A 27,026-nucleotide genomic window follows, 5' to 3' on the forward strand; every position below is an offset into this window, starting at 1 on the left:
GACGGAAATAAGTCGTTGAGTTTAAATAAGCCGGCGGAAGTTCCGTCGATAATGTTCGCCGGTATGTTTCCGCCGCAACATGCGACAAAATCGGTTCAGAGCTCGTTTTACCGACGCCATTACCGTCGCATGGCGACGCCGGATAATTTCTGTCGTATTATGCGCCGGCAAATGCGTCGTAATTTTTCTGTCGCAAGATTCAGGAGCATTCCGCCGTTACCTGCGTCGTTCGTTACAACACAAAAAATTCCGTCGGAAAATCCGATAGTAATCGCGTGTTTTCCCGTAGTGGCCTTAATTGCAATTGATTTGATTTTCAAATTGCAAATTTTATTCCCTCCAAAAGCTTCCAAAACTTAAATTAATTTCAGTTTTTGGATTTAAACTCTCTCTACTAACCAAAGCCTAGCCCTCTCTCCCTTGGAAGCCGCCGGCCCCCTTCTCCCTCTTCCTTGCTCTCAAGCCACAAGTGCTCTCCCTCGCCACCTCATATCTCCTTTCTCCCTATTGGTGCTCTTTCATTTCCGGCAAGGATGCATGGCGGATCCCGAAGTTGATAGCGAATTCGTACTCGACGCCTACGGAGACATCCACATCGTTCGATCACCATTCTTCGACGTCGGGTTTGGTTTTGACAACACCGTTGAAGATTACTTGAACCGAATCCTCCCCACCCTCGTGGACATCATCGACGATCAATTCTCGGACTACGAGTGGACCATCAACGGCCATCCACCCGTGCCACCTCCACCTCCGACTACCTTCCCAACAGCGACTACCTCTCCACCACCGTCGACCTTTCCGTGGATTAAGATCATTGGCGTTGCGACCATCCTCGTGGCTTCATTGGGTGTGCTGAAGACCTTTCTCCACTAAGTCATACTTTGAGTGTGAGTGAGCATAGTAAGTCATAGTGAACTTTCTAAATATTAACTGTGGGATTGTATTACAACATATTTGTTTTTCTGTGATAATTTCATATCTATCTTAACTTGCCTTAAACTTCTGATTTGTAACTGCTTACTACAATAAGATCGACAATTGAAAGTTCTCTAATCTATCTTAACTTGCCTTAAACTTCTGATCGACTCGTGGAAATGATTTCATTGTCAAGTATAGCTTCAACCTTCTCCGCAATGGGTAAGTGGGTAAATTGGGCAGTGGAGGTAGGTTGGGGATCTCACTAGGTGGGTTCTCACAAGGCTTATTATGAAGTGGATTAGCAGGGTTAAACTCAGGTCCCTCAAATGCTACTAAATCTTCAACATTAAACGTATGATTCATATTAAAGCCTTCAGGAAGGTCTAACACATAAGCATTACTGTTTACTTTCGAGATTATCTTAAAGGGGCCCGAACTTCTAGTATGTAACTTTTTAACGGCTCCTTGGGGAAACCGCTCCGGACGAATACGTACCATAACAGAATCTCCAACTTCAAATTCTTTAAATATTTTCTAACGATCAGCATCAATCTTATAGTAAACATTGCTTTGTTAAATTCTTTTATTTATTTATTTGTGCAATTCTTGAATATGAGATGCGAATGCAGATGTAGACTCAGATGTTCTAACCTTATGACTCATGGGGATCATATCAATGGGTTGTTTGGGTAGGTATCCGTACACGACTTCAGCAGGACTTAGACCCGTAGTTCGGTTCACAGAATTGTTGTAAGCAAATTCAGCTATAGGTATCTTAGAGTCCCAGTCCCGGATATTTTCTCCTACCAAGGTTCTTAAGAGATTTCCTAAACTCTTGTTTACTGCTTCGGTTTGACCATCAGTTTGGGGGTGAAAAGCGGTAGAGAATTGTAGTTTGGTCCCTATTTTGTTCCATAACTAGTTAGTAACATTGCCTAAGCAATTTTGTAACTGATATTTCATTAAATCATTAATTGTGACTCGTTAATCTTTATATTGACTTGCTTACTCAGTTGTCTTATTATTTCTCTGTGCAATTCCGATTCTGTTTCACATCAATTACATTAGCTATGTGTCCAAAGAAATAGATATATAACAACAAAATGGTTAAAGTAATACCTGCAACTGCACCAATAAAAGCGCTACAACTTGAATCCTCCATTATCAAATTTAGTCGAGTTCCATTAAGAACATTCTCGTTTGCATTAACATCCTGAACAGCAGCTTCAATTGCAGCCTTTGCAACTCTACCTATGGCTGAATCGTAAGTTAACACAGCACCAATGTTCACAACAGCAGGCCTTTCACCATTGATAACTCCGTGTAAAACAAACACAACAAGCATCAACAGAGCATACATAATAGGAACCATGACAGAAATATTAGCAGTTGCCTTGAAAAATTGCTCTGAAAAAAACACAACTCCCGTAATGAATGACGATTATAACCAATCCATCATATCACCTTAATGCTATTAAAACGACAGAAACCAACATAGTCCCTCGATCCAGTAAACCCTAGTCAATAAAAATTCTGCGGGAAGAGAACTAGCAAATGAAACTAGTTAATTAGCAAGAAAATGTAATCGTGTGGTTTCCAGAGATTGTAATGAAACTCGGATACCCGACTAAATAGACGACTATCAGGAGGTGATCTCAAGCTCACGGGAAGGTAAAGTTGCCGCCTTTTAGCTTTAATTACTGAAGAGAAGCTCCCTCGGATTGGCCTTCGCTTTAGAGCGAATTCGAACAAGTGAGTTGAGGAATCAAAGCAAGAAAGGGCAAGGGAATAGTAATGCATTACGGAAAAAATAAATGACAGATTCTAAAATTTTAAAAATATTCAAAAGAGTGGATGGTTAGTGCTGGTGAGGAGAGAGACGAAGCAAAGCATCACGTTTAACATGTAATTTGTGCTCTTAATTTTTTATCTTTTTTAATTTTCAATGAATTTAGCATCACGTTTAACTCTCTTTTTTTTCAAATTCTATCGGTTACTTGTCAATATCATCCAATTGAATTTTGATTGATGAATAATATTACGTAATCTTTTATAGAAATTTTGATTTATGACTTATGAATATGGAGCATGAATCAAGAGTCTCAAAAACTTAGATCAAGTTGACCCAATTAATTTTTGGGACAGTTTGAATTAAAAAAAAAATTATGCTATGAATGAAATGAAGCGCAGCGACGCTTGCGTCAATAACGTTGCGACACTGTTAATGAAACAATAATGGACATGTAATGGCGTCGGGATGTTAGTTATCAACGTTGCGAAACTTATCAAAGTTTCATAATTAAAGTTATGATCGTACGATATTCTTTTGACTTGGCATAACCATACTTTTTGACTTAAATGGCTGGGTACTGCAGCGTTCAAACAATCAACCAAGCATACTGTGGTTCTAAATATGCAGTTTCGGAAGTTTAGTGATGTGACACTTGTTTCCAAAAGAGTAGCACTTAGGAGAGTAGCATTGTGGCATTAAAACACTTAGCGCAACGGTTCTTAGGGGTGAAAATGAGTCGAGTCGAGCTCGAGTCAAACTCAGCTGTCAAATATGGAGCTCGAGCTCGAGCTCGACTCGTTCCATTATAAATAAGTTTGAGCCACTTGTCAAACCTTCCGCACAGTTTGGTTCGCTTCTGGTTCATCGAGTTCAAGCATGGTGCGGCCTTTTAAAACAAGTGAGAGAGAGAGAGAGAGAGAGAGAGAGAGAGAGAGAGAGAGCAGAATCATTATGCCATAATGAATGAATAAATGCATTTATTATTCAAGTGTTTACATCATCATTTATTGAATCAATCCGTTGTCTATCAGATAGAAGAGAGAGAGAGAGAGAGGATCTTTGAAATACACGCGGGATTTGAGAAATTAAAAAAAATAATTTGGGTAACGCGGTAACTTTGAAATACATGCATATTTACATGACATTTAATATTATTTTTTTATATTTATATTTAATACTTATTTGAACCAGCTCGTGAGCTCACGAGTCGAGCCAGCTCAAGCTCGAACTCAAGCTCATTTACAAAACAAGCTTGAACTCGAGCTCGACTCGTGAGCTCGATAAGCTTAGCTCGCAAGCCCATAAACGAGTCGAGCTCGAGCCGGCTTGGCTCACTTGCACCCCTAGCGGTGCTCATGTAAATTTATGCTCGTTTCTTATTTACTAAATTTAGATCATAACTTTAATTATCAAAATAAAATAAAATGCAAACTTATCAAGAACAACAACATATGCAATATAACTTATGTAAATTCAAACAAATAATATGTCACACTAAACATAAATCTGGGTTGCCTCCCATACAACTCTAAGTTTATAGTCTTTAGTTAAATTTGCTTAGATTTATCAATTTGGTTGGGATACAATGATGTAATTTTACAAATAAATTTCACGAGAATCCTTTTTCTTTTGGTTTACTTGCTAAGTAATGATCCAAGAAGTTTACTACTAATTGAAATTATAAGCTTACTTAATTAGATTTTCAAAATTTTTAATAGAAGAAATTTGATTTTGCAATTGAGCCCTTAACTACATCACTAAATCTTTTAATGGTAATTTTATTCTTTCCAACTGATTACTTTGATTAAATCCTGGAATATATATAGGTCTAGGATTAAGAAAAGGTTGTTGAAGATTATTCTACTTTACTCTTTGATTATTTTGACTACAATACTATTGATTGTTACCAGCAATATTATTTGACAAATTAGAACGGGGATGATTCCTCCAACTTGGATTATACGTATTCGAGTAGGACGTATTTTGTCTCCCAATAAAATTAATATTTTTAATCCCTTCCACATTATTATTTTCAATTAAATTTTAATCCTCCAATTGCATAGTTAATTTAGTTCCTAATTCACTATTATTGTATTTAACTTCTTAGAAATTGTTGCAACTTGTGCAGTCAACATTAATAAAGCATCGGATTAATAAATTCTTACTACTCTTATAATTTATCCTATTAGCAACCCATTAAAAATTATTTGTAGCCATTTTCTCTATAAATTTTTTTTTCTTCAAATGGCTTACATATTAATAATCCTCAAGCTGCAACATATAAGATTGCGCTAATAGATCCTACTAATCCATTATAAAATATTTAAATAACATACCAATCAAGTAAAGTATGGTGAGGGCATTACCTGATTGAGCATTTTCTTAAATCTCCCCTAACTCTCATAAACTGATTCTCCTTCAAGCGGAGTAAAAGAAGTGATATCAATTACAAATTTGATAGTTTTGAAGGTGAGAAATATTTAGCAAGAAACTAATGATTCAACTCATTCTAAGTGCTGATAGAGCTTGGGAGTAAAGAATTTAATCGCATCTTAGCTTTATCTCATAGAGAAAATGTGAACAATATAAGTATAATAGCATCATCACTGACACAATTGTACTTAAAATATTACATAAATTTATAGAGCCAGAGGTGGCTTATGACCATCTGTTGTCGCCATTCCATCGAAGGCTAATGTTCATGAGGGTTCTGGATTTTTTGAAGGATTGAAGGAAGATTGCCGTGTTGGAGTTTTGCTTGCAACCTCGTTTCATGGAAACCATAAAATATTTTTCAAAGAAGATCCTTTAGTTATAAAGAAGATATCAGATTACTGTGTTAAACATAATTTGCCTATGATTGGTAAAGGAAAAGATGTTTTGCTTAATGATACCATCGGAGTCGAAAATTTTTGTGAATATATTTGGGGATTTAAAACCTTCAAATTAAGTTAATAATCATATTGATTATGGTAATAAAGTTGATGGATTAAATTCAAATGGCCTTGACTTTGTTAATTCTATAATGGTGATTGTAAAAATGACAAATAAAATGATAAAAATTTAGTCGATGGTGCTATGGAGAAGGATGGTTCCGGTGAAACCAATTTTAAAACTACTAAAGTGTGTTAGAAGGTTTCTTTCCCTGGTTTGGTTTAGATGAAAAGAATGATATTGCAAGAGCTTGGAGTAAACATCCTCGTATCAAAATTTATCATTAATTATTGATACGTAGGTGATAGATGCTAGTACTTATGTTAAACTTCATGTGGAAAGTAATTGGCAAGCACTCAGAGACTTAAAAAAATGTTGGTAATCAAAGTGTTTGGAAAAAAATATATCATTCAATATTATTTGGGCGGAATTAAGAAGGCTGTGGTCTTAATTTGGTCAGTTTCATATAACCAATATAGGTCTTGAATGGATCTTTGTTATTTTCAGTCATCTGAAGCTATGGATTTGTTATGACAAGTGGACCCTAGTTTGTGTATGGCCATATTATTGGAATTGATAAGTGGTTGCCTAATTTTTCACATGAATCGTTGAAGGGGTTATCTTTTCCTATTTGGATAAGAATGCTTCATCTTCCATTGCATTATTGGGATAAACTCAATGTTACAAGGTTTGCATCTAAGGTGGGTATTCCTTTGATGATTGATGGTAACATTTTATAGTGGGGGAGAAGATAATATGCTAAAGTTTGTGTACAAATTTTGTTAGATAAATAAATTCCTTTAGGTAATTAGGTTCATGGATTAAAGGTTCATCAGGGAAATTATTTAAGAAAATTGAATATGAAAAATATCAACTTTTTGATTCAATTGTGGCAGAATTGTGCATAAGAATAATGAATGTTTGGTGAATTGTTCAAATGGTAAAAGAAAGAATAAATTCAAATATTCTTCATTTAAACCTTTTAGAGGTAGCGTTGAAGAAAATTATTCTAATGATATTAGTTATAAAAAGTTGGTTGGTGGAGAAGTTAATTCCAGCAAATTGCATAATTTTGATTTAGTATTTGCTGGTCAAATTTGTGAATGCCCTATTGAAGATGCTGATGTGAAGTTCAATTCTGAAAACATTGCTCTCATCAAAATTAATATGGTAAAAGATATTATGATTAATCAACATTAAAATTTGACGGTTGAAGTTGAAGATGTTGTTACAAATGGATCTATGGAAAATATCATTAAAAAATTGCATAATCACTATAATAATTCATTGAAAGTGGAATCGGGCATGAATATTAATCCTATTACATCTTTAATTCCTATTACTATTAATAAGTTTGATGCATTAAATGGAATTATTGATGATGAAGAGGTTGTTGAGGAGCCTCGGAAAGATAATTCGATATTGGGACAAATATTTAATGCTTTTCCTATTATTGTGAATAATTCTTTAATTCCTTCTTGTGATAGTATGGTTATTGCAAATTAAGATTTTTTTAAATAGAGATTGAGTAATGAGTTTAGGGTTTTCGAGTCTGTTAAAATCCTCCCTTAAAAAAAAGAAAAAAAAAACTTAATTTTTTGAATAAAAGGAGTGGCAATATTTTCCCTCCAAATTAACCATGTCTTCAATTGCAATTTGGAATTGTAGAGGGGCCAAAGGCGTTTCAATACTTAAAAGAATTTGTGAAGGAGTATTATGTGTTTTTTGTTGGATTAATGGAAACTAAATTATCTTATAGTAATAGAATGAATTTTACTAAATTCATTGGTGTGGATTGGGATTTCTTTATGTTTCCTTCTGATGGGTTGTCAAGAGGTATACTGGTTTTTTGGATAACAAATATTGCGTGTTTTTCCTTGAATGAATCTTCTTCTCAGTTTGTTATCGGGGAGCTTAATATTTTTAAAAAAAGAATTAGGTTGATTTAGATTATTTGTGGTAGCCAGTATATTTATAATAGAAGGAATTTGTGGGATAAACTAGATTTGTATTATTCTAAAGATATTTCATCAGTGGTAGGAGGAGATTTCAATTGTTTATTATCTAAAGATTATAAGAGAGATGGGAGGAAACTGTTTTTTCTCAAGGTCTGCAAAAAATGAAGATGCTCGTGTCTAATAATGATTATCATGAAGTTGATTTTGTGGGTCCAAAATTCACATGGTGCAATAATAAGAATGAGGGAGCTAGAATTTTCGAGAGATTGGATATATGTTTGTTAAATTCTATTGATATTAATGTTGTTCAAATTGCACTCTTAAGGCATTTTCCTTGAGTTATTTCAGATCACTGTCTAATTGTGTTGGATATTATGCATTCTAAATTCCACCAGATAATATTTATTCGACAGGTTTTAGAGAACTTTTGAAATTGGCTTCACATGCTTACATATAAAATGAATTGAGGGATGTAGGATTCGTTTGTGATGACATTCTTACTACTCGTTAAAATAATTTTTTAGCACACATTGTACAAAACTCAAAATTTTTATTCTAAAAATATGTTTTAAGAAGATTTAAGAAAGTCATATCAAACTAAACCTTAATTAGATTGATGAAAGAGGGGAAACAACCGATCAAATTATGGGAGTTTACACAATTGACCAGACTAATTATTCATATGCTAATTAACTTTGGGAGTGGTTGCTATTTGTTATATGTATGGCCAAAATAGATTGCAAGAAGGGTGGCATCATACTCTCATAAAGTCTAAAAAAATGGTGAAATTATTACGTGCGGTCATTAGAAGCAGTCTAGAGACTAATCATGATGCGTCACATCGCCAATTTGATGTGTATCATTACTGTATAGAGTTGTGTATCAGGTAACGTGGCGCGTCCTGATTGGCCTTCGGATGATTCGAAGATCGCATATAATAATCTCCCAAAAATGACCTATTTTGTTGAACTCATTAAGCTGCATTTTATGCTAAAATAATTCAACTTATATAATTTCGATATTGACTTGAGAATTTCCAACACACAACATCAATTGGTTTTAGTCATAAATTTATTTATTAGTGAAAGGTCAAATGAGTAATAAAAAAATAAAACTTAATGTTTCGTTTGGAATAATTTTTTTATTATATTTTATAATATTTTTTTGTACAAAAATTTATTAAAACCAATGAAAACGTAGAGTTAAATAAAACTGTTTAAAACAAAACTGAAGTCTAATTAATTTATGAATATAAAAAGTAATTCATATATGTTAAATAATATGGCTAATAAATACGGTAAAATAAAGCGCTTTTCCAAAATCTCAAGTGGTTCTCCAAAGGACGGACATATGGCGCGAGTTGAAATCAATTTAATTGGCCCAAACAAATTTTCCCGCCCTCCGGCAGCGTCCGAAAATTCAAAGTTTTTGTTTTTATTTTTATTTTCTACGAGAACCCGTCGCATAAAATAGATACTCTACTCCAGCTCAAACGACAAAACCCTAGCCCCTGCTTTGCCTCACCAGCTTGGCCGATTCTCCCGGCAAGCTATCCTCACCTTCCATGGCTAGGGCCACGCCACATCGCTGCACTCGTCAGCGGAAAAATGTCGTTGATGAGCAGCAGGCAGTCGAATCATCGTCCTCCTCCTCTGCATTGCCAACCTCCCGGAGGAAGAGGCAGTCGCCGACGCCGGAGAAGGAGAATGGTTTCTGCGACGAGGTTCCGGAGAGCACTACAAGTGAAGATCATGTGACATCCCGGAAGAAGATAAAGAGGTCCGCTCCAAGCAGATCAAAATTTGCCGGGAAAGGAGTGAAAGAAGAGAAAGATCAAGAGGTGTGTGAAAAATCAGTGTCGAATTCCTCGAAAAAGAAGAAAGAAGCTTCTGCTAAGAAACCTTTGAATATACCTCATAATGATCAGGAACAGGACGGGATGAACGAAGTAAAAGATCTAGAAGAATGCGAAAAACCAGTGGCGAGCTCCTCTAAGAAGAAAACAAGGGGTTCTGCTAAGCAAAATGTAAAAGTTGAACGCGAGGACACGGGACAAAAAGAGATAAAGGAAGTGATAGATCTAGGGGCATGTGAAGAGCCAGTATCGAGCTCTTCTAATAAGAAGAAAAGAACTTCTACCGAGCTCCCAGGAAAGGAAAAACACAAGGATTCGGAACATGATGTGCTGAAAGAAGAGGAAAATACAGAGGCGTGTTTAGAACCAATGGAGAGTTCTACTAAGAAGATAAAAGGGGCTTTTCCTAAGCAGCCTGTGGTGGTTGATGATGACGAGGAGTCAGTCTGCTACTTCATTGGAGATCCAGTTCCTCTTGATAAAGCTCAAAGTAGATGGCCAGAAAGATACACGAAAAAGGTAAGCAATCTTACCCATGAAATGCGGAAATGACATTTTTAAATGAATTCAACTGTAATGATTTTGCTTATTTGCTAAAAATGCGGACAATCTGTATTTATGCGATGGTGCTTACGTTAATAAATGAAAGTATTTTATGAGACGAAACAAATTCAGAAGGTGAGGATAGGATCAGATGAAAAATACAAACAATTGATTATTTGTGCAGAATATGTAAGTAAAGGAGTATTGCATCTATTCTAATTCTTTTTATTTTCTATTTTTATTATAGACTAATATGAGGAGGTCTATATCTTCGTCGGTCTCAAAAAAGTAAGCTTCATAACAATATAATGTTGATCCATTATTCTATTTTCTAATGTATTGAATTATTCCACGCATTTTTTTTCTATTTGTAACCTGCGATGGCAGCAAAGCTCACATTTTTAAACTTTTGTCATTATTACCCTTAGTGGAGATGAAGATGAGCCCGTCAAAGCAAAATGTCACTATTACCAGGCGATGGTTGATGGGATTACTTATAGCCTCAATGATCATGCACACGTTAAGGTAAAACTATATCATAATGCAGTTACTCTACTTTATTTTCTTTACGGCATCTCCAACTTAAAAACTCAATTTTCACACCAAAATGTAGTAATACATTAAATGCAATAATTTGTTTCCAATTGAATTTCATTTAAAAAAGAATATTCCTAGTATATTCCTTCCAATACTTCATTTTCAAATTAAAAAAAAAATGACGGATGAAGAGTGCGACATCAATATACTGTTCATCCGTAGTCAAATAGCTGTAAAAATGCCGCTCGGATGGAGAGATCAAGAAACTCCATACGTTTGTATGACGTTCCATTGGAGATGTCCTTATATGCAATGTTGAACTTGTACACATACTAATGCATTTGTTTTTAATGATAAATATGTTAATAATTTGTTCATAAAATATTCAAAAAAATTATTATTTTGTTTTAGGCTGGCGATGGTGAACCAAACTTTGTTGGAAGAATTATTGAATTTTTTGAAACTATTGATGGAAAACTTTATTTCAGAGCTCAATGGTTCTACAAAGCTGTAGATACAGTAAGTTGTTTATAAAATCTGTGTTTTTTTATGGACTGGTGATCAGTGATAGTTAATTCTTATTATGTGTTTGTTTTATGCAGGTAATAAGTTATCATTCAAAAGATCATGATGAACGAAGAGTATTTTTGTCTGAAGACCAAAATGATAATGATTTAAATTGTATTGTTGCAAAGATTACTATTGCTCGGATTACATCCAATGTAATGAATTAATACGTTTCATGAAAACAATATTTACATGATTTTGCATTTAGTTATTATATTTTTTATTTATTGGTACTTCTTTTTGCTAGATTTGTATGACTACTAAATCAGATGAAATTCCAGAGTGTGATTATTATTATGATATGTCTTATTCAACCGCCTACTCCACTTTTGCCAATATATCGAAAGGTACCTATGGACCTTCCTTGATTCATGTTTTCCAATATTCAACTTCCATTTTTTGGTTTGTAAATTTAAAGTTTGTAAGTTTTGATTTGTTGCCATCTTTGTATTCATAGACGATAGGAGTGATGTAAGCTCCTTGTCAACAACATTGAGTAATGAGATTGGTGAACGTGAAGCACCAGCAATGAATGCTACATTGCTTGATTTGTACTCTGGTTGTGGTGCAATGTCTACTGGCTTGTGTCAAGGTGCCCATCTCGTAGGGCTTAATCTTCTCACTGTAAGCTACAATCATTAACTTATTTTGATACAATCCCAATGTTTTATATTTGGGTTTTTTGTTTTTTGACTTTTCCCTGGTTATTGCCTATCATAGACATGGGCAGTAGATTTGAATTCCTTTGCATGTGAAAGCCTACGCTTGAACCATCCTAAAACCAAGGTATAAGTTGAATCTTTATGTTTCTGTTTTTTTTTTTTTTTTAAATTTTTTTTTTTTTTTTTTTTTTAAATTTTTATTTTCTTTATTTACATTTAATATTATTTTAGTAATTTTTGTATATTCATTCTTGCTTTGAAGAACTCTTAGTCATTAGGATGATTTTTTTTCATTGTTTAATAGTTAAATAGCTGATTAAATTTGCAGAAACTATACTTTAGTGTATTTTCTCGTAGTAATGTTCCTTTGATATCACTTCATATTGCATAAAGTGTTGATTATTCTTATTTATTCACAATCAGAGTCGCATCTATTGTATTGAGTACCCTAATATGTCTAGATAAGTGGCCTGGGCGTGATCTGTTAGAATGCTATGACAAATTATGTCACATGCCTTCTCGTGGTTGCACACAAATGTTTAGAAAATTGGCTAGATATTTGATTATCAAACATAATCACATAAAATTTCAATGGTAAACTTCTTGCTAAATGAATTCAAGTACAATAACATACCTCAACCAAAACTTTAGGGTTTAATTAAATAGTTGAGTATGAACATTTTTCTGGTATATTGTTGATTGAACTAATCATTTATATCATTATATGGGTGCATACATGTTGAATATAAAAACAGACAATATTCATAATTATACTTTATAAATACACATATCTATTATAAAATATTCTATAAATATGATCTTTTCTAATATTGTTATTATTTCCATATATTTCATACTTCAACACTTAGCATATTTATTTATTAACTCTTTCCTGTCATATAAATGCAAAAATGATAGATGATTTAGATATTTTGTAAAGAAAGTTGTTACTTATTTTGAATTGAAAACTTGGGAGAGTTGTAACTTTCATAGAAAGCACATTTTATATGCAATGCCAATCATAACTATCATGTTTACTTTATGGAAAATTAAATTGTTGATAACACTGGTGGTGCCATGATTGTTATAATGTAGTGCCAAATGTTAGAAATGGGAAATCAAATTATCCTGAAAGAGTTAATACCCTTATCATTTTATATGCAAGTGGACTTTAGCTTTGTATTCAACCTTTGCTTTGGATCTTGTCACATTAGAATGTTTTTTACTTCTTATTTTTTTGGTGACTAGGTTATCTTTGTAAAAAATATAGTATTTAAGGAGGACTTGTTTTCATTTGAGGTAGTATAATCAACATTTTAGAAAGTTCAATATTTAGGCACTCAATTTTAGTATATATGAATTATTTTTCTAGGATAATTTTTTATTTACTAATGAATTTGTAGAACCTTTAGATGTTTTTTTTTAATGTTGCATGTGTTAGCTAACAGTTCTAATGATGAATGAGATGCATATTTAATAATGTTAAGTTAAATGAGCTTTTTAACTGACCATTGATATTGCGATGTATCATTAAGTACTTAGGAGATGTGGTCTAACTCAACTTATTAGTGGTTTCAACTTCTTGTTAGCAAGAACTAAAAAAGTCAATTTGCACATTGCCTTGATGTATCAATATTTCAAACTAAGTTTGTAGATTTTGTGTAAGATTTTGGGTAGTTTTTTAGACTAGTAGTGTGATGCCCCAAGATCTAACTTGGAAGAATTATTCAGTCAATCATTTAAGTCAATCTTCTACCAGAGCTAATTATAGTCATCAATAAATAGTAAACAGTCTAACAAAATCTACAATTTAAAACATCATGTAAACATTTTTATTCATTCCCAAAAGTTCATTTACAATACTCAGGATCTATATATTAATCACATATAATCCATACTGTCCTGAATACAAAAAGAATCACTATAACAAAAAGACAAAAACCTGAACATTCCTGATCAATCTCAATCTCCTGCTCCTTTGCTCTGACATGAAAATATTAACCACATATAATGAGCTTCAAAAAGCCCAGCAGGTCACCAAAATCTACAATTGAAATCAAAGCACGGTACAAAAGCAATATACATGTCAATTAGTCATATCATTGCAGTCACTTACACATGATCATTTGAATCAATGCAGAATCAGAAATCAATACAGAAACGATAGTCAATGCGTAAACAATATCAATACAGAAACAATAATTCTCAATCGGTAATAGAAGAATCAGTAAACAGTATAAAAGTCCGTAAAGCTCAATGAATTAGTACGTATGTCAAATCTCTACAGTAGTCGTCACTATCTATAACACCATCGTATCGGTAGTATCAATCAAATCAATCAATAAATCACCGTTTCAATAAGAATCAAATATCAGTTGTATAAAGATAAATCATTGGTTCAATAATATCAGTTAATATAAAACATCAAATCAATACTATCACGAACTATTGAAATCAAATCAATAAAATAAAATCATAACATTATTTGAAACAATCGAAATCAATCAATGCCGTAGAATCATATCAAAACGTACACTTGCAATTCAATTATCCAATATCACGTGCTCAGTGAATCACACGAAATCCAGTAATCTATATCACATGTTCAGTGAATCATATGTCACTTACACAATATATCATGTGCATAATGTAAATAAAGTGAATCAATAATATTAGTACCTGTATCAGTACAATCCAGTGACATGAACATTAATGGTATAACAATGAAATCATGCATTAACAGTAAATCCGTGCATTAACTAAATCAGTACAGTACAATAACGATAAATTCGTCAGTATAAATAAATCCACACAGTAGCAGTAACAATACTGCTAAACATGCAATTCAGTGCAATAGTCATACAGAGCAAGTAAAAGCACTGGCTATTAAGGTGTTTTTTCAGTCTTGTATCAATATTTTGTATCTTGTATTCGTTGGCTCAGTAAAAAGACTCATCACTCTTTACCCGTCGGCACAGTAATCATCTCCTTATAACTCCATTCAGTAATCACGTGATCAGTAGAGGATAACACCAAACCATATTTAAAGGAAAGCCCGTCGGTCCACCATCCTGTACAGGTCAATCAGTCTCCAACCAACGGTCTAACCAGTCTTTACTTGTCTTTCACACACACAATACACAGTAGTATCACAATAATATAACAACACCTTCAATCATATAACAACATTCATCATTATCTCATCAATGCATTGTAACCGTAAAACATGATTTAGCTCAATTTAGAAAACTCCTTAAAATATCGTATAGCAGACATAAGTCATTGTAAAATGCATTGATCCAGAAAATTACCAAATTACTAGAAATTGCTTAAAACAATGTTTCAAAACTTTACTTGTACTGAATCAATATTTTTCAACATTCGGATATAATTTTCTATCGATAAAAATCACACAGAATTTTCCGGATGAAAACTTCCCAGAAAATAATCAAATCGTGCGGAATCATCATTTCTATAACATACCAAAAGTTACGAGGTAAAAGTTTCGTCAATACAAAGTTATGCATGTTTTTCGGTAACGGAAACACAAAACTGAGCAGAAAAATACTAAAACTCAAAATTTTTGAAATCAGAAATAGGATTCGGAGTCCTTACTACGAGATAAATAATTCTTCTAACAACGACGACGGAAGAAAAGCGCTCCGCGACCTCCAAAATCAAGCCTTCATCTTCTCTTTCCTTTTCTTTCTCTCTCCAGCTTTTTCTCTCTCTTCAAAATGATTCCAAAATATCTCAAGTCCAATACTTATCAAACAGGATCGTTCCGGACGATTCATATTCGTCCCGGGACGATCTACCCTCTGGATAAATCTCGTCTAGACGAAGTGTATTCGTTCCTGGACGATTTGCTCTCTGGACAAATTTCATCCCGACGGTTCGTCCACGCTCGTACAGGTTCGTCCAGACGAATCATACAGATTCTTCACAATTTTCTTCAGTTCGTCCCATACTAAAGTCAATTTTGTACAGACTAAATGTACTAAAAATTATGAACTTCGGAGGGGTTTTACAAGTAGAGCAAGTCTAAAATAGAGCAACATGCATAGATGATTTTTCATATGAATGGCTTCATTTATGGACCTCATAGAAGAACACATTACTTGCATCTATTGTAGCAGATTTTAGCCTTCATTGATGGCTATAAATAAGAATCAAGATGATGTTTAGTTTGGTAATTAGGAAGAAATTGACAAAATAATTTATCCCATATGCCTATGTGACATGTTTATGACTTCCTATACTTCCTCTATAGACATAAGCCAAAGTTGATTGTTCATGGGTTGAATTGTGAGTAGAGAGCTCAGTGGTATGAACAACTTTCTAGAGAATGGTTAAAAATATTAAGAACTATGGAGTTTGTTACTAATTAAGATTTTACTCTATGGAAAGATATAGAATGTCTATAAAAGTTGGGAAAAATAAATTCTTTTTTTGCCGAATAGACTGGTTAGTTATGAAGGGGTGGTATTGGAGTAACTTGTCCTATTTACCTCCTACAGTGTTATAATATTTGTAGTTTTGTATGACATTTTATTGAGAAGAGAAATTCTTAGACTAAATCATTTAAATGTGAGATAGAGTACTCTTTTAAAAGTAGGTGAAATAAATGGAGTCCAAAATTGTTGTCTCTTTAGGCAATTATAGATTTTAAAATTATTGAGTTTTAAGGATGGTGTTGTTAAATGCTTCAGATTTTAAAAAATTGATGATGTCTCTTAATATGGGACAAATTCAAGTGTTCTGTTAACTTGTGTGTACATGTGGAAGCGTGAATGGACAAGATTCACAATCTAATTGACTATTATAGTTAGCTTAAGTAGTATCCAATTGCTATCAATTTACCAACTTGATAATAAAAAAATCATGGTGATATAAGATTAGCTTTAGCCACCTTAACTAAGTAAGGTGCCCATACATAATAAATTAAGGGGACGATGTGTAGAGTTTGAAGCAATTGATGCCAAAGTGATGCAAAATTGAAGTTGATGTCTACGATAGTCCTTTCTCCTAGTAATCCCACTTGTTCTTTGGAAGTCATTTTCCATGGGTTGTGAAGTCAAATAAAGTCTTTTGAAGTGGAAAACACAACAAATGATATCTTTATTCAAGTAGAATCATATATCATTTATCATTCATTAGTGGGAAATTAAAGGTGGTGAGAATGCATGTGAAAAGGTTGTGAGAAATTAGATGGTGATATGGAGGTCAACATGTATAATGTTTGTCAATGGAAGTAAAAAATGACTATTATGACTTCACTATCACAATATAGATTTTACTTGACACATTACAATACATGCATTGATATATCACTTTTTCCCAAAACACTAGATGGATTAACAAGGTAAAATATACTCAAAATATAATTAGTCACAAAGACTTTGCAACATAAAAGGTTCATAAATGAAATTATATAAAATATGAAAGGCATGACTAGAAAATATTAGCGTAAAATAATTAATTCTCGACTTATACTAAAATATGAAACTCAATTGCTAATTTTGATTTTCAAAGAGATAAACTGCATAGATTGTCACGTCTAGATGTTTCTTTTGACTATAAACACCTATAATTTGGTGGAAATTTAGGCTTTCAAATGGCTTTGAGAAGTTTTTAATAATGCTTCCTAGTGTTTGGTTTTAAGTCAGTTTGAATTTAAATGATTTTAGTATTTTTGTGTTTGTTTGGTCAAGATGCTCTGACTCAATTATAAGTTTTACTTAAAACCAAGTTTAGATGGTCTCATAGCTTAACTTTTTTGACCTATGTACTTCTGTGCTTTAAGCTATAAAAATTGCATCAAAATGTGTGTTTGATCATATTTACTTTTTGTGCTGTATTGAAGATTTTAGAATAGCTTGTCTTTTGATAGCATTTAAGATGGTTCATCTATTGTGAGTGACTAATTTTTTCTATAAGATGTATTTGTTGATAAAACATTACTCTATAGAGAATTGATCCTTGTTTGAGTTTGGCTTTATTAATATTGTATATTCTCAGATTTTTTTTTTATTAAAAAAATTAATTCCCTATTTATGTAATGCTATTGAATGTCTAATGAATATGCAGGTTCGAAATGAAAAAGCTGAGGATTTTCTTACTCTCTTGAGAGAGTGGAAGAAATTATGTGAAAAGTTTTCATTGGATGTCAATCATCCACCGAAGCAAAGCACAGAGGAATATGAGCTTGGTGATGGTTATGACAATGATGATTCATCTCCCTTGCCTAATGGAGAGTTTGAAGTTGATCATTTTGTTGATGTTTGCTATGGAGATCCCAATAATATTGGGAAAAAAGAATTGATGTTTAAGGTAATATATATTGTGTGAGGAATGGTATTTTATAACATGTTATTTTTAGTATGCGTTAAGCACTATGGTTTATCTAAGTTGATTCTAATTTTTCTTAGTAATTTACAATTTATATTATATAGGTACGATGGAAAGGTTACGGACCAAGTGAAGATACATGGGAGCCAAATAGTGGCCTAAGGTACAATATATTTTTATCAGTGATCTTTGTTGTTTATTTTTAGTTATTAATTATTCTTTAATCATATAGGAAGTGTTCTGAGAGGATTGAAGCTTTTGTTCGAAAAGGATATAAAAACCACATACTTCCTTTGCCTGTAAGTTTTTCTTTTTCAATTTATAACTTAAAGCATTTATACTAATATGCCAATGCTTTAAAATTATTTTCCTATGCTTTGCAGGGATTTGTTGATGTTATTTGTGGTGGTCCTCCTTGCCAAGGTATAAGTGGGTTTAACAGATTTAGAGATTCTAACAATCCGCTGGCAGATGTCAGAAACCAACAAATGGCTGTATTTATGGAAATTGTGGATTTTCTGAAGCCAAAGTATGTTTTGATGGAGAATGTTGTGGATATTCTAAAGTTTGCTGAAGGGTTTCTTGGAAGGTTTGCCTTAAGCAAGCTGGTGCAAATGAATTATCAAGTTAGATTGGGCATAATGGCTGCCGGCTGTTATGGCCTTCCACAATTTCGGATGAGAGTATTTCTGTGGGGTGCTCGACCTACTGAGGTATTTTGTTTGTTCTCTATTTCAATTGATGTTGGAGCAATTTTAAATTTAGTTGTATTAAAAGTTGTTTTTCTATAGGTTATACCACAATTTCCTTTACCTACACATGATGTACTTGTACGAGGTGGAGCTCCTGTAAAATTTGAGGTAAATATTACATTTTGACATTTAAAATTGTTTTTACTAGATACTGCTTAACGGAGTTTCTATTTGTTTAGAACAATGTTGTTGCTTATAATGAAGATCAGAAAGTAGTACTACCCACGGCCTTGCTACTTGGCGATGCCATTTCAGATTTACCAAAAGTATGCAATGCTGTTTTGTTTAGAAACGTTTTTCTTGTGTTAGTCATTCTACTTTAATAACGTCTTCGTTGATCAACCTTTAGGTTGAAAATAATGAAGGGAGAGACGAAATGCCATATGGAGAACCTCCAAAAACTGATTTTCAGTATTCTATTCGTCTTACTGCATCAGGTATATCAGCAGTATTCTTAAAAACTACAAGGCAAAATAATAACTCATCCATTCCCAAAAATTTTTGTGTAATTTTTCTATTTAAAAGTTTTGATGATGAATAATATCATACTTTCGTCTATATTATATAAGTTTTAGCTTTCTTATATTTTATATGCATAATACTCTTTTATTTGCATGATCATTTCACTATAATTGATATTAAGTTTCTTCTTATTTGCTTAATGCATATGATAAATTGCTTTTGTGAAATGTCTTAATTTGATTGTAAAAATCAAACAACTTTTTTAGTTGATTTGTCATATTTTTTTATTTATCATCTTTATATTTGCTCTTTTATATTTTTTGTAATATATTCGTTGTTGTGATGAACATATTAAGAGTTTCAGCGTCTTAAATGTTTATATGAGCTTTGTTTCCATGGTGTAAAATAATGGTATTGTGGGATATGATACTTATTTCTTACAGATTTTTCGTATGAGTGCTTTCTTATTTTCATAAAGTTCTATGTTTCTTGTTAAATATTGATATATTTCTATATTATTAGTGGACACTTCAAACTTTGATATCATGAAACTGTTTATATGAGCACCCCTTCATCTTGTAAAATATTGGCATGAAACTGCATTGTTATAAACCGTCAGTTTTATTTAATGTTTTTATATTTGCATTCTCACTAATTCTTAGATTCGATGGACCCCTGCTGCAATCCCAAGAAGTCACTTCTACATGATACACTATTTGATCACAGGCCTCTACAATTAAATGAGGATGATTATTTGCGTGTCTGTAGAGTTCCTAAAAAGAAGGTTCGTTAATTACTTGCGTCTTTCCATGGACCATTTTTGAAACTGTAAGGCTTAAGAAATTCTGTCATGTGTATAGGGTGCCAATTTTAGAGACTTCCCTGGAGTTAGAGTTGGACCCAATAATACAGTGGAATTTGATCCAGAGGTGGAACGGGTGTTGCTGCCTTCAGGGAATCCTTTGGTAAATTTGCCTATTCAGTTTTAACTACTTAGACTAAAATTCATGGCACTTAGAAAATTTCTTGACAGGTACCTGATTATGCAATGTCATTTATTAAGGGAAGGTCAACGAAGTAGGTTTTCAATTTCTTTCTCATCTATTTGTTTCTTTTGTAAATCCTAGTAAATAGTCTACTTGATACATATTTTCTGTTCCAAACAGGCCTTTTGGACGGTTATGGTGGGACGAGACTGTTCCTACAGTAGTAACTAGGGCAGAGCCTCACAACCAGGTTCTCTGATTTAATGGCTTGAAATCACACACTCATATAGTTCAATTTCTGGAATTCTTTGGTTCTTACTCAGTAGTTTCTTTTGTAGGTTATTTTACACCCTGAACAAGATAGGGTGTTGACTATTAGAGAAAATGCGAGGCTTCAAGGTTTTCCTGATCACTATAAACTTTGTGGGCCAATTAAAGAGAGGTAAAATTTCTATTGTATAATTTAGGCTTTGTTTGGGACGACTTTCTTACTGTTTTTAAAACAGCTTTTTAGAACAATAAAAAAATTTATATAAAAAAGCTGTCTTAAGAAGCATTAAAAGAAGCCGTCCCAAATGAAGTCTTAATCAGTGAAGTCGTTCTTATTGAAATTCATCTGAGAAGAATTTAAAGTACATTTTCTCAGCATGAGTACTAATTCAATTCAAATGTTGCATTTAGTGAAGTAGTATGTTTCTCTTGCTTGCATATTATATCATTAGCTGAATTTATTGGAAGTAATCTGGATTAGTGATGGGATTTTTTTTCTTTTTCAATTCGATTCTTAGCAATTTAGACTTTGTAGGTATATTCAAGTTGGAAATGCTGTTGCTGTGCCAGTTTCAAGAGCCCTTGGTTATTCATTAGGGCGTGCATTCCTAGGCCAAAGTGGCGAAGAACCTGTCTTTACACTGCCAACAAATTTTCCACAATTCGGCATAGAAGCTGGTGAAGCAATGAATTGATAAACCGAAAATAAGATTCTTATCGTATTTGTTGTAGTTTCGATTTGAAGGTCTGTTATTCTATCTTGCATTTTTTTTTAAAGTTGAAGCTGAGCTATTTTCTGCCACGACGCAATTGTAAAAGTGAGCTTCTCGTTTAATTATTATTTCAGATTTTTTTTCCTGTTAAGGAAATTAACTATTAAGGCGTGCTCAAATAAGTGTTCGTGCTTATTTTGTTTTTAGAAGTTCAATATTCCAATCTTGTTTTTATGGAAATTGTTTGTAATGTTGAAAGTACTTCGCTTCTCCAAATATCGTTGTAAATAATCAGTAGTTAAATATCACAACTACTGATTTGTGTTTTGTGCGTTATCCACATCTCTGTATTTCTTTAAGCAATTGATCAACCTGAATATCACAACTAACTTCACCACCTGTAATGATTAGAAAATTCAGCTGAAAAGATGGGTTAGTTGCTCATTTTTACTTCGGAAATACTAATTACCAGCAAGTTAAGAAACAAAGTGCAGAAATAAATTTAATTATGAAGTGGCAGTTCTTGATGCGCATATATATCAAAAAAGTTGTATAGATAGGCAGACTTGCAACAGTTCAGCTCCTCAGCTGTGCTTTACTGTTTCCTCAGTCATATCAAAGTAATATTTACATGGACTGGTTATTTTTCAGGTTTTTTATAGTGGTTGTCGTTATTAGATAACTATACAAACTAGTATTTTTGAGGATAATTTAGTTTTGGTGTCAGGAACTAGAAAAAACAGGTGGGTTGGCTTCCAGAGAACAGAATCTCAGTATGTGGAGATCTTGGCGAACCCATCAATTTTCTGATACTCTCAAGGTACTTCTTGGAAGCTCTTCCAACTTTTCTGCAATAATCTACGTATGCTTCACCCGAACCAGTAAAATATATCGGTTGAACCAATATTACTAGTTTCTTCAAGGCCAGTGAGTTCCTGAGCAGGAATGCCAGGAACCTAATTTCGTTTTCTTCTCCTTTAAAGTTTCCCACTACAACTTTCTTTAGATTATGCTTCAGGCTGTAGAAAGGGGCTTGATGACATTTCCATAAGCTCCCTTCACACCAATTAGAAAGGTTTGTATTTCCATTTTCCATAGGTTCAATTATGTCCTGCAATAAGTAATATGTAAGGCATTTGTATAACATAGAACAAATTGCAAAAAACTATATATTTTGATATAGAAATAGGAGTGTACCTTGTCCATATGGGCGTGTCTACAAAGTTGGATGGTCAAGATCTCTATCTCAGGAGAGTTCCTTAACAAGCAGGCTATACCAGGGAGTTCATCTTTACTTAATTGCACATCCAGCTTTAGATGTCTTAGCTGTTGTAGTGTAGTTGGTAGGCAAGTATGAACGTCTTCATATGCGAGCATAGCCTTCATGAAAAAAATAGTTGAAGAAGATAAGGAAAGAATGATCAAAGAGCTTGGCAGTTAACAATGTCATTTGAGTTCAATTAGGTGTAATGAAAGAAAATACACTTTGAGAAATGTGATTGGTATTCAAGAACAAATGAATTAGTTTGATATAATTCTTTAAAGATAAAGGCTTTGTTTGGGACTGCTTTCTTCTTGCTTCTTAAAGAAGCTTTATGATATAAAAATTAAAATTTTTGTAGTAAAAAGTTATTTTAAGAAGCGGTAAGAAAGCCTTCCCAAATGAAGCCAAAGTTTCCCCCCAATTTCAGTGTTTCCTAAAGTAATTGCCATGTATTGCAAATAATAAGAAGAAGCCAAGCACCAGACCAACATTTTTTTCATACTTTGAAAATATGAACAGGCCCATACCTGAACGCACCAGCTAGATAGCTTCAAGGTCTTGACTTCATGAAGACCTACCATGATATTCTCTATTATCCTCATGGAATTCTTCTGATTATAAGCATTGAGTGACAAACATGTAACTATTCTTCTTATATCGAGGCAGGCAGACACAATTGATGAGGCATCCTGTATGATATAAGGCCTGGGATCTCCAGATTGCAGCTCCAAATGCAAAAGATAAGGAGCATTAATTTTCACCTCAGTACCTTCCTCCACCTCATCAGGAAACTCCACAATTTTCATTCTCTTAAGATTTCGGTTCAAAACCACAACATCTAGATTGCGAGCTTGGTTGCAGTTCACCAAGACCAATTCTTCAAGAACTGGGCATCCAGAAATCAGAATCTTCAACATCTCGCCAACAAAAACAGTGTTATTAACCACAAGCTTCTTAAGGGAGCTCAAGCTGAAAGAAGACGGCGGAACAAATCTGCAAAAGTTCACTTCCAGCTCCCGCAATGACCTACATTTGTAAAGAATTCCAGGAATCACATAAGGCTGCACTCCATTTTCCACACAGAAAAGATCCAGAACAAGCTTTTCGACATTTCGAGCAACCGCAAAACTCACCCAAGAATCAACACGAGGTATGTAGTTTGAATTATAGCAGAACCGCGCACAAAATCTCTTGATCTTTAAACCCTCGTGTAAACTAAGTGCTCTCTCAATGAACCGTATCGAATTCCTCTTCGATTTACCACACTGCATAGGAAAATCCAAGCAATCCATCCATTTCCATAAGTTCCTCCATCTTCTTGACAACAGACCGGTCGAAATCGCATCATCAACGTACAGGAAGGAAAGTATGTAAAGAAGAAGCGCATCAGGTAATTCACTCAACCGATCAAAACTTTCTTCCCTGTCACAAACCCTAATTTTCGAGGGCCGGCGAGAATGCCTGCCGCTGATTTCCATCTTCCCCTCTTCCACCATATTCACCTACGTTAGTTAGCATCAGAAAATTCAGAGCGATAGTAACAGAAGAAGCTCCATAACAGATCATTCAGATTGCGCGAATAAATATCAAAGCTAAAGCTATCAGATTGCAGCTCGAAACAAGAAAAAATATCAAGCTAAAAAAACAGGATTTTTGAATCGGATCCTTTTCGATGATTCTGCAAAATCATACGGAAAGGAAGAAATCTTAAAAATCTAACTAAAGATTGCAGCTTTTGATCGGGAAGAGAAGGGGATAAACAGAGCAATGGAGAAAGGTACCAATTTTAGAACCCCAGATAGAGGAAAGGGCGCGGTTGCGCACTGTGCGAAGGTACGCCCATCTCAGTTATTCGAACGGCGTAATATATATAGAGCAACTCTTCGTAAATTCTTGATGTAAAATAAATTGATTTACTTACATACCCCTTTATTTTATATCATTTACATATTTAATATTTAAAATTTTAATATTATATATTTATCACTTATAAAATAAATATAAATAAAATATTAAATTTAATAGGATGAAATGAATGATAATAATAAAATATATGATTGATATATTGATATATTTGATATTAAAATTTTATATTAATGATATAAATATAATATTTAATTTTTAGATGTTAGATATATAAATAATATGAATTATAGTAGTATGTATGTAAATCTCCAATAATAATTTTTTTTAAAATAATATTTTAAACAAATGATAATATATATATAATCATTTAAACATTATGTTATATTATTAAAAAGAAATTAAAAATTTAAGAAAATATGAAATTTTGCAATTTATAAATATTATAGGTTTTAAATTTATTTTTTCTTTATTACAATTTCAAAATATATACCGATGCATTCACCGACTCAGTATGTGGCCGTTTTTTCGAGGTTATCTTAAACGTGGAAGCAATCAGGCCGTCCACGTCAGCTGCCGACTAACCGCATGATCAGGACGTCGCATGGAGGTCCCATGCGGAGGGTCCACATAGGGCTATCAGCAGGATTGCCTTTATAGAAAGAGCCATAGATTTGAGGATAATTGGAAGGATAATTGTTTAATTCTTTGCAAGGATAAATGGATAGAATAATTTAAGGATAACTTCTTTCAATAATTTATATGCTTTGGCACAACCTATCATGCACCGCTTAAGTGGAGATACTATTTAAGAAAAAAAAAAATTATTAAAAATTCTGACAAAATTTGATAAAAAAATTTCAAATTTATTTTGAGATGAGTATTGATTCATAATCCAATAATTTATTAGATCCGATATTAGTTTTAAGGTAATATTTAAATTGAAAATTTTTAAGATCAAATGGAAATTATGATGGTTGCGGATTAGAATATACGCAGCGATAGAGTTAATAAACGTTAGTCTTAGTGTTGTATGAATATCTAGCACACAAACAGAGGTGAAATAACAACACAGAATTTTTACATGGAAAACCTTGAAAGGGGAAAAATCACGGGGCCACGCCCAGTTGAAAGAGTTCCACTATTATTTGTTTGGAATACAAGAGGCTGGCTCGCCCTTAAAATTTAGGACGATCAGATTACAATGAATATCTTCAAGATTGAAAATCAGTTAAAACGTCGAGCAAAGTTCCGGTGTCACTTGGAGATCGGGCGAAATTTTGGCGTCCTTCGAAGGTCGGGTATAATTCCGGCATCAGGCAGAACTCTAGTGTCCCTTAAGCATCGGACATAACTCTGATGTCCCTTGAGAAGAATTCCGACGTCCCTCGGGCATCCGGCAGAATTTCGGTGTCACTCGGGCGTCAGACAAAACTCTGGCGGTGGTCGATGAGTTATTTTCTCATATCATTCTCTTCTCTTCTTCTCTTATTCTTGCTTAGTTTTTTTTCTCAAGAGAAATGAGGGGCCTATTTATAGATTTTCTGGAGTGACACGACCTGTAAATAGGAGAGAGATCAGGGGAAAATATGAAGTGGTTTAGATGAACGACCGATATTGAATCCTTCGATCATGAACCATTTATCAGGCATTTGAAGGTCTATATGTCTTTGGAATTATGTGAACTTGGGCTCATTGGATTTGTCTTGTCTAGCCGCTCGATTCAACTATAAGCTCGTCAAATTTGGAAACCGTTTGGTAACTCAAATTGTGGTACAAACTTTCCAACAACGCTTTGGGTTCTTGATTTTGACTCATTTGGGCTCGAATTGAGTTGAATTTGGTGTCATTGGGTTCGTATTTCTGAGACGCTCAGTTCGACTGTAAGTTTGTTGAAATCAGAGTTCAGGTAATCCCGGATTTAATTTTTGAAGTTTCCAGTTTGATTTTGCCTTGAGATTCGTGCACGATCAAGATAATTTTTGGATGATGTATTAATGATGATAGTAAATTTATGGCCGAGTTAAATGTTTTGATGAGATAAACTCATCGACATCTAAGGTGAACCGATCTGAATTTTAACGAGCCCGAAAAAAGCACTTGAAGCAATAATTAGAATTATTGTGGTAATAATCAAAATATCTCTAAATATTGCATGCATATGATCAAATTGAGTGTTTTGATGAGACAAATTTAACAAACCAAATATCGCTTAAATTTTCATCATTAAAAACACTTGAACCTTAGAATAATTATTTATAATTGAAAGGATAAAGATGGGGTGTTCTAAGGAGTGTCGTGGATTCTGGGTATATTTATAGATGTTGTCGTTTTAAAAGTGTATAAATAGATGTTTATTCTCTACATGAAACATAAGGTTGAGTTTTACCTTGATTTGAAATTAAAGAGAGAGCTCCAATTTTGAACCGCTATCATTGGCCGCCGCCATTAGATCGTTGATATTAGATCAATATCTTTGGACCACCACCAAGCTATGATTGTTGTTCGACAATTGTCATTACGACAACCATCAATAGGCCACTGTCATTCGATCATGTTCTGATTATAGAGGTTGTCACTTGACTATAATTTTTTG

General features: G+C 33.4%; 3 protein-coding genes across 6 annotated transcripts in view; 1 reads left to right on the forward strand and 2 right to left on the reverse strand.

Moving 5' to 3' along the window:
* The window catches only part of LOC110101181 (glutamate receptor 3.7), a 26,539-nt gene extending 23,785 nt beyond the window's left edge, over nucleotides 1–2,754 (reverse strand). The window contains exons 1-2 of one of the 2 annotated variants that reach the window (XM_028697150.1): nucleotides 2,545–2,754; nucleotides 2,041–2,468 (exon numbers count right to left, since the gene is read on the reverse strand). In XM_028697150.1, coding sequence (XP_028552983.1) covers nucleotides 2,041–2,293 — 253 coding nt within the window. In that variant the 5' untranslated portion in view covers nucleotides 2,294–2,468; nucleotides 2,545–2,754. Of the gene's footprint in view, nucleotides 1–2,040 lie in introns of both variants that reach the window. The other variant, XM_020828971.2, reaches the window with a different exon arrangement.
* A 6,333-nt stretch (nucleotides 2,755–9,087) lies between these two features.
* LOC110101174 (DNA (cytosine-5)-methyltransferase 1) lies at nucleotides 9,088–21,661 on the forward strand. 2 transcript variants are annotated; one of them, XM_028697151.1, is made up of 22 exons: nucleotides 9,088–9,445; nucleotides 9,533–9,979; nucleotides 10,251–10,291; nucleotides 10,432–10,528; nucleotides 10,952–11,059; nucleotides 11,143–11,262; nucleotides 11,355–11,454; nucleotides 11,565–11,731; nucleotides 11,828–11,893; nucleotides 17,860–18,102; nucleotides 18,225–18,283; nucleotides 18,353–18,419; nucleotides 18,504–18,833; nucleotides 18,912–18,980; nucleotides 19,052–19,138; nucleotides 19,222–19,309; nucleotides 19,997–20,118; nucleotides 20,195–20,299; nucleotides 20,368–20,411; nucleotides 20,501–20,570; nucleotides 20,659–20,762; nucleotides 21,126–21,661. In XM_028697151.1, the coding sequence occupies exons 1-22, from the start codon at nucleotides 9,170–9,172 to the stop codon at nucleotides 21,283–21,285; spliced, it is 2,970 nt and encodes a 989-aa protein (XP_028552984.1). In that variant the 5' UTR covers nucleotides 9,088–9,169; the 3' UTR covers nucleotides 21,286–21,661. The 2 variants fall into 2 exon arrangements, with proteins under 2 accessions (XP_028552984.1, XP_020684624.1); XM_020828965.2 differs by having other exon boundaries at nucleotides 9,088–9,979.
* Nucleotides 21,662–21,836: 175 nt separating this feature from the next.
* On the reverse strand, nucleotides 21,837–24,476 carry LOC110101173 (putative F-box/LRR-repeat protein At3g28410). Of its 2 annotated transcripts, none has more exons than XM_020828964.2 (4): nucleotides 24,349–24,476; nucleotides 23,095–24,069; nucleotides 22,501–22,683; nucleotides 21,837–22,414 (listed from the first exon to the last, which is right to left on the reverse strand). In XM_020828964.2, the coding sequence occupies exons 2-4, from the start codon at nucleotides 24,061–24,063 to the stop codon at nucleotides 22,034–22,036; spliced, it is 1,533 nt and encodes a 510-aa protein (XP_020684623.1). In that variant the 5' UTR covers nucleotides 24,064–24,069; nucleotides 24,349–24,476; the 3' UTR covers nucleotides 21,837–22,033. The 2 variants fall into 2 exon arrangements, with proteins under 2 accessions (XP_020684623.1, XP_028552985.1); XM_028697152.1 differs by having other exon boundaries at nucleotides 23,095–24,245; nucleotides 24,349–24,365.
* Nucleotides 24,477–27,026: the final 2,550 nt, after the last annotated feature.

The sequence above is a fragment of the Dendrobium catenatum genome, unplaced genomic scaffold, assembly GCF_001605985.2.
Source record: "Dendrobium catenatum unplaced genomic scaffold, ASM160598v2 fragScaff_scaffold_883, whole genome shotgun sequence".
NCBI classification, from domain to species: domain Eukaryota; kingdom Viridiplantae; phylum Streptophyta; class Magnoliopsida; order Asparagales; family Orchidaceae; genus Dendrobium; species Dendrobium catenatum.